The sequence below is a fragment of the Passer domesticus genome, chromosome 20 (assembly GCF_036417665.1).
Source record: "Passer domesticus isolate bPasDom1 chromosome 20, bPasDom1.hap1, whole genome shotgun sequence".
In the NCBI taxonomy this organism is placed as follows: domain Eukaryota; kingdom Metazoa; phylum Chordata; class Aves; order Passeriformes; family Passeridae; genus Passer; species Passer domesticus.
In genome coordinates, this window is record NC_087493.1 from 1,789,987 (window position 1) to 1,801,865 (window position 11,879).

The 11,879-nt window shown below is 55.0% G+C and overlaps 1 protein-coding gene across 3 annotated transcripts in view; it reads right to left on the reverse strand.

Moving 5' to 3' along the window:
- Positions 1-11,845, reverse strand: part of TBC1D16 (TBC1 domain family member 16) — a 31,005-nt gene extending 19,160 nt beyond the window's left edge. For 2 of the 3 annotated variants that reach the window (XM_064395918.1, XM_064395917.1), the window contains exons 1-3: positions 11,583-11,845; positions 3,963-4,192; positions 2,248-2,824 (exon numbers count right to left, since the gene is read on the reverse strand). In XM_064395918.1, the coding sequence (XP_064251988.1) occupies positions 2,248-2,824; positions 3,963-4,134 (749 nt within the window). In that variant the 5' untranslated portion in view covers positions 4,135-4,192; positions 11,583-11,845. The remainder of the gene's footprint in view (positions 1-2,247; positions 2,825-3,962; positions 4,193-11,582) is intronic. The other variant, XM_064395919.1, reaches the window with a different exon arrangement.
- Between the last annotated feature and the right edge of the window lie 34 nt (positions 11,846-11,879).

An 11,879-nucleotide genomic window follows, 5' to 3' on the forward strand; every position in this document is an offset into this window, starting at 1 on the left:
TCTTCCACAATGACATGTTTCTCCCTTTCTGAGGATAGCTAATCACACACGAAGCTGGCTGGACTGAAATGCAACATATTCCTTCAGCTTCTGCAACAACCACAGGGAAGAGCAGAGCTGTCTTTGCAGCAGCTCCCCAGTGAAGAGGGAAACAACCAGAAACAGTCATTCTTCCTGGCAGAGAGGAGGTGGTGACTGGGAGGTGGGGAGGGAAGAGAGCTCAAACAATCTGCCAGCAGCACAAACTTTGTTCCCACTCCAATTCTGGCTCAGAGGGGAAGCAGCCAGCAGAAAAACCCAAACCAAAACAAACCCTTAAGAAACAAGGAAGCTGTTCCCATGTTTGTAGTGACTTCTGAAACAGCATATCCCGTCCCCCAAAATGCTGACATGAAAGCAGGAAATATGAGATGCTTTTTGACCAGACTTTTGCAAAGGATTCTATGCAAAATCTCCCACTCAACAGCTTGTAAGACCCTGCAGATTCCATGGAAGGCGGCTCAATGGGGAAGAACAAATTGGCACAAAAAAATGCACACACTGGACAAAACCCTTTCAAGTCAAAAGTCCCAAACAACACAAGCTCTGTTTTATTAACCTGCTGCCAATTACGAATGTCATGTGCACTGTGTGAGGCTTCAGACTGGCACCACAGGAGTTAAAAAAGAAGGAAAAAAGCCGGCCCCTGAGCTGTGTGTGCAGAGCCGGCTCTGCCTGGCTGGAGCTGTCTGGGCTCCAGCAGCAGTGAGGAAGAGCCGGCAGAGGGCAGGGAAATGCCGCAGGAATTCACAGCCAAGGCAGAGAAGATGCAATAAACCGTATTTCCTTCCTTTCCTGACACTATTTGCAGCTCAGAGCATAAGTGTTGCAGCACAGTTAAACCACAACTCCTGACTCACTGGATGCTGCCTGGGACCCTCCTGCACCAGCTCCTTGTGGGAGCAGTCCAAGCCCACAGCATTCCTGGGACAGCACGTGGGCTGTGGCCCATGCCAGGACTGGGGTTTCCCCAGGATGAGCTCAGCCTCCTGGTTTTCAGCAGCCAGTATGTTATTCCAAGTGTGTCCCTTGCTCTTCCCACCACTACAGTGGGGTAATAACATTCCTGAGCCTTGAGCTTCCCAATCCCTCCATGAGGACAGAAGATGCCAGGCTATGCACATTTCACTTGTGCTCATTGGCGTTTCTCTCACCCACTGATCTGGCAAAGGCTGGACTTTATAACTGGGATGGGTTGGGATGGGATGGGATGGGACAGTCACCACTCACCCCACCAGGTGCTGCAGAGCTCAAGCGCACATTCTGGGCACATTCTGAATGCAAAGCTGATACAAAGTCTGACATCACCTCACAGAAGGGTTTTAAAATATCCAGAGAGAATTGAATCAATTAGAATACTTCCTCACAAGCCTTGTTCTTACTGGCATTCTCTGGGCTTGAGATTAGCCCACAAAATAGAGGCAGAATCTCTTCAGCTGTCAGTGCAGTCTGTGCATTGTGGACATACACAAAGGAGAACTCGTTTCTCCTCATTTCAGGTCTAGTTTCAAAGTTGAGTTGTAGCCTAAAAATCAGCCCCATGGTACTTCAAGAATGCATCACATCCATCCTCCCTGAGATGGGAACGAGTAACACACCAACAGGGCAGGGCCCACAAAGTCAGAACCACTGGGGATGGAAACAGGGAATTGTACAGGTGTCCTCCTGCTCCTTATTCCCTTGCCAAGATGCCCTCTTTCCCCCTGTGGAGTTTACTGCAGGTGACACTGGGAAGCACTGACAAATACACAGGTTAGACATGCAAGAATTAATGTTTATCTGTCTGAAGTGGGACCACAGTTCTGAACAGCAGCAAAACAAGCTCCCACACGCAGGTTTCATGTCAACACAGGGCCCGGAGGGGTGCCCACAGCTCAGGAAGTCAGCAGAGCCTTTTGATGTGGCTCTGCACGAGAAGCAACAAGCTCAGATCCTCAGCAGAGCCAATCAGGACAACAAAGGACCCGTTTAATTCAGCAATGCTGCTTCCAGGGTTCAAGACAGTTCACCTGAAAGGACATACACAGCCCTGGATGTTTGGGGCCAGGGTTCACCAAGCAGAAGCAGAACTGGCTGACAGTTTCCTGTAAACTCCATAGAAGTCTGAAGCAAAACAGGGCATTGAGCTCAATGCCCCTGTGAAGTTTCTCAACTTCCTTCAGCATCTCCAAGCTCAGCACCCAGCACCCAGAAAAAGGATGCACTCACCTGCTTTCACTGTCCATGAACACGGAGCTGCTGCTTTTCCCCAGGGCTTCACTGATAGGAGAGAGGCAGAAGGGGGAAGAGAAGGCATCAGAATCAGAGTCAAAAGTGCTGTCCCTGCTCACATCGTCAGCAGACAGCTCCAAGGAGTCCTCCCTGCAGTCCAGGCCCTCCTCCGTGCCCTCGGACCTGCAGTGCTCCTCCTGGGAGCTGACCGTGGACAGGGTCCCTGAGTCGCTGCGGGGCGGCTGCGGGGACCGGCGGGCGCCGCTCTGCGACAGCTTCTCCCCTTCCGAGGAGGGGGCCCCGTCCCTCACCAGCTGGGACACCGTGAGGATCTCGTCCCCCCTGGGGCCCGGTGCCCCTCTCTGCTCCGGGGGGGACGCGGGCCGGCCGGTGCCGAAGGCCTGGGCGTGGTGGCGGCCGCGCTTTCGGGGCGCCTTGCGCACCGGGGAGCTCTCGGGGGTGACGTAGCGCAGGGCCTCCTCATCCTGCCGCTGGATGCGCGAGTTGGGCACCCAGGCCAGGATCAGCGTGGTGCCCAGGAGCTCGTCCTTCTCCATGTACAAGCACAAGTAGCCTGAGGGAGAGCACAGGAGCACAGGTTGTGACACCGAGTCATTCATTGCCCTGAAGTTTCCCTTTCCCCGTCTCTCCATCCCTGGAAATGTTCAAGGCCAAGCTGGATGGGGTTCTGAACAGCCTGGTTTGGTGAAAGGATCTTTAGGGTCCTCCCTTTACCTTTTCAGGCGATCACCCCCTAACCCAAACCATTCTGTGACTCCTGCCACTTCAGTACCACTCCACATGGGCAAAACAAACCCTTTAATTTACCACGACAGAATTCTGTCAAAGGAATTGTGAAGTGCTCAGCATTATTCAGTATTTGCAAATCATTTCAAGTCTGCATGTGGCTTTTGAACAGTCTGAATTCCCTCTGGCCTAACTTAACGCAGAAATGACATGCAAATACTTGGACTTCCTGGACAGATTTACTAACCAAGAGTAAATTATAAAATATGTTCCCACATGAAAAAGTTCTACTGTTTCTTAGTTAAACAATTTCAAGTGCCAGCTGAACACTGATTTCTCAAGAATATTTACCTTAGTGTAGCTGAAGGGCTACAGTATTTATGGGAAGCCAATGGAAAAAGAAGACACCCACACCAAAAGGAAAGCAAGGGTCAGTGCTCAGAGAATAATTCATTTTGTGAAGCTAAGCCAAGAGCCACAGGTCTTTGATGAGAACATGAAAGAGCACAGGAACAGATGAGAATAAAAGGACAGAGCAGGATTTATTCTCATTTACTCCAGTGCATGCAGCCACAAGCAGGCTTTTTGGATTCTCCCTTTACCAGTGGTTGCTGAGGCCACTTCAGCAATGACAGTTACAAGAGGATATTTGGATTTCCTGAACAATTCAGGGATGTGACTGAGCAGCAGAAGTTACTGTCCCCACATGACAACTTCTGACTGCACAAAAGGACTTTCTAAACCAGGTAAATCCATGCTGGACCAGAAGAGAAAGGAGCAATATCACTAATCCTCCTACTAAAAGAAGAGCTGATGGATCAGCTTGTGGATGGCTTTCCTGAGCCTTGCCCTGTCCCCACTGGCACCTCTTCATTTCTCAGTGCCCAGGGTGTAGAACTCGATAGAAGCAAGACCCAGGAGAGAGAAAAAGAGAGAATGGGGCAGGGTTTGCAACCTGCCATCACCTGGATGGTGCTCCCCGATGCCCTGCAGCAGCTCAGGGGGGTGGACACAGACATTGTTCTTGGAGTAGATGATGTCCCCATCGAGCACGGAGGAGCCGCCGCCGCCGGGAGTCAGGGTCAGGAGGTCGGATGCTTTCGAAGAGGCTCGACGGAGGAGTCGCCCCAGAGACATCGCCAGGGAAATGTTTCCATCATCTGTCAGCTCTAGTCAGGAGCCAAATTCAGAAGATCTGCCAAGAAGGAGGAAAAAATAGTGTGAGAACCAAAATAACGACAGCTCAGCACGTGCCATCCACTGTCTGAGGAAAGTCTCCCATCAATCCACACCTCAGGCAAGAGCCCTCTAATGCTGTGGATCTGTAACATCACCTTCATGCCTCAAAGGTGCCGAAGCACAGAATCCCAGGACATTTTTCTCTGCAGTGAAGAGACATGAAGGCAGCAAACTGCCACATGTTAGCAGTTACTGTGGGAGGAGGCAGAACAGCAATGCTGGTCACTGAAATCCCCACTGAGGGAACAGCTCAGCCTGTGGAGCTGCCCCATGTGTCACTGACCCGGGCATGTCACAGAGCCAGAGCTGATCCCAGAGGTGCCTTCAGCACAGAAATGGCTGAGACCACAGCACTGAACATGGGGCTGCTGCTCCAGCCACAGCATCTCCAAAAACAACAGCAACCAAACCCACTTCATCTCCTGCTTGCCATTTCTGTGTGTTTGAGGTTTTCGGGGTTGGGATTTTTTTGTAAGGCTGTTTTTGGGTTTGGGTTCTTTTGAGCCTTGCCAGAGATGAGGCTCGAAAGCCCCGTGTTCACCAGTGGGGGCAGAGCCCAGACACAGAGCATGGCACACCAACTCAGGGCAAACATTTCACCCATCCAGAGTTACACAGAACTGGGAGCACAATCCCCAGCTCACCCCAAATAAGCTCTGGGCTCAAATGAGATGTGCTGCTTGCTGGGACATATGAGGAGCTCTGCAGTGGACCCAGAGGAGTCACCCAAGCTATAAAGCATTCATCAGATGGACCAGGACATGTTGGAAGAGCAGGAGGGTCTCACACAAGCAACCCCAGTGCAGAGCGGGCTCCCTGCAGCCATCCCCAGCTGGGAAGCACCAGAACCACGGCAGTTTCTGTTCTGCCAAAACCACAGGAGAAGAGGAAACTCCCACTTTTGTTCCTTTGTGTTTACATGGCCCAGCTTGCTGTGAACAGGCCAGCGTGACCCAGCACAGCCCAGACACAGCCACGCTGCCAGGCCCAGGGGGAGCTCAGCCCGGGGTGCTCCTGGGGACCAGTCCCACGCTGGGCTGCAGGCCACGGCCACGAGAGCCAGAGAGGAACACAAAGCAGACAGGCCCTGGCCTGGGACACCTTTTGAAGAAATACTTAAGGGCCTAAGCAAGCACTGTCTGATGTTGAACAGCTCTGATTTCCTTAATCTGGTTTTGATGGTGAATCCAGCCAGCCCAGGAGGGCAGAAGGGGCAAAGGGGCATTTCCCAAAGGGCAGAGTGAGGGCTGCAGGGAAGGAAAATAGCTGTCCTGCCTCTGACAGATTGGTACATGCAGAAGACTGCAAATGAGACTGCCAAGCTGTTGACAGAGCCTTCATTAAAGGACAAACTATTGGTTTAACTGGCAATGGCCACATTTGTCAGCTGGAACCACAGCAGAGGCAGTTCCTGTGTTTCAGCCTTTGCTGGGACTTGATGGAGGAGCCTCAGCCCTGCTCTGTACCAGCAAGGGTTCAGGATAAGAGAATCACTTTGCAAGTCCTGCATACTCCTGTGTCCTTCTAGCACCAGACACATGTATCCTCATGTCTCAGACCCAAAAACCAAACACCAGCCAAGCCCTAAGCTCATTCTTGTCCACATTGCCAAAATCCACAGCTTCAGGCTCTGGGTTACACCTGGCAGAAAGTCATTTGCCTCAACCACATTTAAGGAGCAAAATCACCTTTCCTCTCATTGCACCCTGCAAGAACAGACAGTAAATTCTGGTGCAACTTCTCCTTCCCCACACTGAGTTACAACATGCTGTTTCCAAACAGGGCCAGGGGAGTCAGGGGCAGGGATATGGAGCCACCTGGCCAGAGACCTGGGCCTCCAGCACACCTGGGCAGGGTCACCTGCCAGCACAACACTGGCTACAGCAGCACAGACCTTCATCCATGACAGTGACCTCCTCAGAACCCCAAAAATCAGCAGATGCACAGGATGCTGCTGCTGGCCAGGGAGGGCTTCCTCAGGAAACACAGGGACAGGAGCTGGAGAGGCACACGAGAAACAAGAGGGTGTGTGATGTCCTGCTGCAGCTCTCTGGTGCTCCCAGGAAGGCAGGGCAGGGTCAGGACGTCTCTGCCAACAGAGGCAGCACTTAATGAGCCTTCACCAGGCACAGAAAGAACAAAGCTACAGGTAAAGATCAAAAGCTGCTCCCTGGAAAGCCAGAGGAACTTAAAGGGAAGTCTTGCTTTGATCCTGCAGAACACCTGTTGTTCAGCACTGCCTGCAGGTGCAGGTGGACAGAGCTGCAGGTACACACAGGGTTGGGAAGAGAAAACCAAAAAAAAGACAAAAGCTTTGGAATCCGGTGTCCTGCCAGCTCAGAAATTCAGCCTGTTGGACTTGCCTGGCAGGAGAGCTGCACATCAGAAATCAGAGACCACTGCAGTGCTGCAGACGGTAGCCAGACACTCTGGGATATATAAATATCACCAGGAAACTCAATCCTTTCCCTGTTCTCACAGGCCAGGGAGTTCTCTGTAGCTTTGGTTGCGGGATTAATGAAAAACAGATGCAAGCCACAGGACAGTGTCAGAGAGGGTGACAAGAGTTATCTGGGCCAGAGACAGAGATTGCCAAGGGAAGATAAAAGTGAGGGAAATGTATTAAAAGTCTTCACACATGGGAACTGTCACGGCCAAAGAAAGAAAGAGCTGTCCATGAAGGACAGGAGAAGCTGTCAGGCAGTTGAACTGCGGCAAGGAATACCTAGTTTTGTCTATTATTCTAGTAGCTGGGACAATGGTGCACCAGAAAAGGGAACCCAAGGGGCCATTTACAATGCTGGGGTTTCAAAGGCCGCAGAAATAAATACTCAGCAAGTCCCAGTGGGGAGCAGATGGTGGACTGGACCTCTGAAGGTCATCTAGTCTACTGGTACAGCCCCAAAAGTCCCTGAAACTCAGTTTGGGAAAGTGCACCGCTTTCCCAAAACACGGGATTTCATACAACACAAAGCAGCAAATCACAGAGATCAAATCTGCAGGGTTTGCTCTGTTCTCAGCCCTTTTCCATGTGGGACAACATCTGCACACACAATCCGTGGGGCCTGGGTCATGGGGAGAGGCAGGAACTGCTGCTGCCTCTTGTGTGCACTTGGGAAAGCAGCAGGAACCGTCCCACAGCTCAGGCAGCAGCAAATCAGCGCCATTCAAAAAACCCCATTTTTCATATTAATTTCGTATTTATCTGCTGATCTGGAGGGATTCTTCTCAGTGTGGCAGAGCCAGCTCAGCTCTCCAGAAGCTGAAGCACTGCGTTAGCTGATAAGCTCTTGCTGAGTGCCAATATTTATTAAGCACACACACATTTTCTTCTCCCACACATCAACCGTTGCCACTAAAAATCTTCGCTCCAGCTCCTGTGTCTGTTCACACAGCCCTGGCTGCTCTCCCAGTCGGTGCCAGCACTTCTCAGCTTCCTGAGTGAGAAAGTGCTGGGGAGCCAATTCCTGCAATCACCCACAGAGCCTCTTCCCCAGAGCCTGTCCAGCTCCAGCCAGCAGCATCCAGCCTGGCACCAGCTGCCTGCTCCTGCAGGATGCCCTTCCCTCCTCAGGAACCATCCCCAGGATCCTGTTTGCCTTGGCACACCACACCTCACTTGGCACCTGCTGCTGCGCCAAATGCTGCTGCCTCCAGTTGCTCAGGATTCCTGCATCCCAGCCCGGGATACACACTGTGACACACCCAGCACATCTCTGGGCACACCGGGGTGGGATACACACTGTGACACACCCAGCACATCTCTGGGCACACCGGGGTGGGATACACACTGTGACACACCCAGCACATCTCTGGGCACACCGGGGTGGGATACACACTGTGACACACCCAGCACATCTCTGGGCACACCGGGGTGGGATACACATTGTGACACACCCAGCACATCTCTGGGCACACCGGGGTGGGATACACACCCTGACACAGCCAGCACATCTCTGGGCACACCGGGGTGAGATACACACCCCTGACACACCCAGCACATCTCTGGGCACACCGGGGTGGGATACACACTGTGACACACCCAGCACATCTCTGGGCACACCGGGGTGGGATACACCCCTGACACACCCAGCACATCTCTGGGGACACCAGGGTGGGATATACACTGTGACACACCCAGCACATCTCTGGGCACACCGGGGTGGGATACACACTGTGACACACCCAGCACATCTCTGGGCACACCGGGGTGGGATACACACTGTGACACACCCAGCACATCTCTGGGGACACCGGGGTGGGATACACACTGTGACACAGCCAGCACATCTCTGGGGACACCGGGGGGGGATACACACCCTGACACACCCAGCACATCTCTGGGCACACCGGGGTGGGATACACACTGTGACACACCCAGCACATCTCTGGGGACACCGGGGTGGGATACACACTGTGACACACCCAGCACATCTCTGGGGACACCGGGGGGGGATACACACCCTGACACACCCAGCACATCTCTGGGGACACCGGGGTGGGATACACACCCTGACACACCCAGCACATCTCTGGGCACACCGGGGTGGGATACACACTGTGACACACCCAGCACATCTCTGGGCACACCGGGGTGGGATACACACTGTGACACACCCAGCACATCTCTGGGGACACCGGGGTGGGATACACACTGTGACACACCCAGCACATCTCTGGGGACACCGGGGGGGGATACACACTGTGACACACCCAGCACATCTCTGGGCACACCGGGGTGGGATACACACCCCTGACACACCCAGCACATCTCTGGGCACACCGGGGTGGGATACACACCCTGACACACCCAGCACATCTCTGGGCACACCGGGGTGGGATACACACTGTGACACAGCCAGCACATCTCTGGGCACACCGGGGTGGGATACACACTGTGACACACCCAGCACATCTCTGGGCACACCGGGGGGGGATACACACTGTGACACACCCAGCACATCTCTGGGCACACCGGGGGGGGATACACACTGTGACACACCCAGCACATCTCTGGGGACACCGGGGTGGGATACACACTGTGACACAGCCAGCACATCTCTGGGGACACCGGGGTGGGATACACACTGTGACACAGCCAGCACATCTCTGGGCACACCGGGGTGGGATACACACCCTGACACAGCCAGCACATCTCTGGGGACACCGGGGTGGGATACACACTGTGACACAGCCAGCACATCTCTGGGCACACCGGGGTGGGATACACACTGTGACACAGCCAGCACATCTCTGGGCACACCGGGGTGGGATACACACTGTGACACACCCAGCACATCTCCGGGGCACCATGGGCACCTGGCTCCTCTCCCTGAGGAGCCCAGCCCAGAGCAGGGCCAGCAGCCTGGGCTGGCTGCAGCCACGGCTGCCAGGGCTGAGCCCTCGGTGCGCTCTGGCTCGTGGGGCACATGGGCACATTGGTTTTATGAGCCACATAACCAAGCTGCAGGGCTCTGGAAGTGAAATGTGAGACCTGCAGCGTGCCTGGGCACAGCAAGAAACATGAGCTGTCAAACAGCAGCACCACATTCAAGTATGAAATGTCTTTGGGAAGTAAAACCCAACAGGCTCGCTTGCTTTCTTGCCCTCAATAACTTGAATTTAATTTTACGTGTTTAAGGAAAGCACAGTTGCTGTGGCAGTGGGGCTCACACACTGCACAATTCCTGCCTTTTTGCCCTCTTGGGAACAGCAAGTGCCAGGTTTGGAACTCTCAGGCACAGAGCAACTGGAGTATGGCAGCCTGGAGTCAGGACTCAGCTGCCTCCAGTCCCCGGGTGGATCTGCTGTGCCACTCTCAGCTGGTCACTCACTTGATCTCTGCTCCTCTGCAGGCACATGAGAGCCCCTGTATGACCTTCCCTTTGTATAACAATACCTCAACATTGGGACTAAAAAGAGAAAAGCTTTCCAAACTCCTCGCTACACTGGAGCAGTTAAGAGGATCCAGCCAAATCAAGGAAAAGCATTTACCATGGGGAGCCACTCTGAAGTCATCCCATCTCATGGGGAGAATTATGTAGGTCACCAAAAAGTGTTTCAGTGCTGCCCTGCTGGAGCAGCAGTGCCTCAGGGAGCAAGAGCAAAGGGAAGGGAACAGCCAAACTCCACAATTCCAAATGCAGTCGCTGCAGCAGGACTGACTTTGCTCAGCTGAGCAGGTAAAAATGGGGCAGTGCCTGAGTCCTGCAGGCTGTGACTCCAGGGATGAAAAGGGAAAGGGAGTGCTGTGTCAGGGCTGGCTGCTCCCAGCCACACCTGCTCAGGCATCAGAAAGCAAACAAAAAGCAAACAAAAGGTAAACAAAACTCACCCATCCCCAGCACCAAACTCACACCAACAGCACACGCTGTCACTGAGTGAGGCACTGTGTGTGCCACATGTCCCTCTGTCCCTGATTTACCAGCTTTTTGTGTCACTTGTCTGCGCTGCTCGGGCCACAGGAAATGCTTTTATGGCTTTTTATTTCCAACATCCTGCTGCTGTGTCCCGATAACACTCTCAGGACTCGATCCTCAAAGAGCAGCAGCTCAAACCCCCCGAGTGTGGACCACAGCTCGCAGGGTGAGCTGACTGCAGCTCTGTTCTCAGTGTCACAGGCACCAGAGCACGAACCAGCCCTGCCACTCGGACACCAGACTTTCCTTTTTCTTCCTGTTCTGAGCAGCAGCTAAGAACAAAACACCTCTGCACGACAAGCCCAGTCCGAGACCCGAAAAGGCAGATCTCCCAGAGGAAGCAGCCGAGTTATTTCACAGAGTGTCAGCGGCACAGGGCAGTGCAGCACCCCCAGCCCCTGCCTGCTCCTCAAACTACTGCCCCTGACCCTCCATCCACCCTCCCGCGGGTAACAGGGCTCAGGTAGATGTTGGGCTCACCCGGGAGAACACCAGGTCCCCACAAGTAAGGAAAACATTGAAACACCCCAAAGGCACGGAGCCGCACCGAAAGAGCAGAAGAAAAAGTTTAGGAACTATTTAAGATTTCCACCACCGCCCCCGGAGAGCATCTCGACCCCCGCACGGCATTCCGACCCCGGGACGGCATCCCGACCCCGGGACGGCATCCCGACCCCCGCACGGCATCCCGACCCCCGGACAGGATCCCGACCCCGGGCAAGCTCCCGTTCTCCCGGAGCACCCGCGCGCTCCCGCCGCCCTCCGCGGGGCTGCGCCGCGGGCAGGGCGCACAAAGAGCGGGATCAAACACGGACCTGCCCGGGTACCGGCAGGATCCCGGTGCCGGGCCCGGGGCTCCCGGGGCAGCGCTACCGGATCACCGCCCCCCACGCCCGGCCGCCCCCAGCCCGGCCCGCCCCGCTTTACCGGCACAGACGAGCCCGGGGAAGCTCCCGGCGCTGCCCAGCCCGGGGCGGGCTCGGAGCCGCCGCCGCCGCCGCCGCTCCCGGCCCTGCGCGGGGCCGCTGCCGCCGCCCGCCCGCTCCGTCCGGCCCGCGGGGCTGTGCCCGCCCGGCGGCCCCGCCCGTCCGCCCGGCCGGGGCTGCTCGGCCCGAGGGGAGCCCAGCGCACCGCCCGGTGCCGGTACCGGGCCCGCGGGCGGAACCGCGGCTGCCGGGGCACGGAGCGCGGCCCGAGCCCCGCGGATGGTGCGGCCCGAGCCCC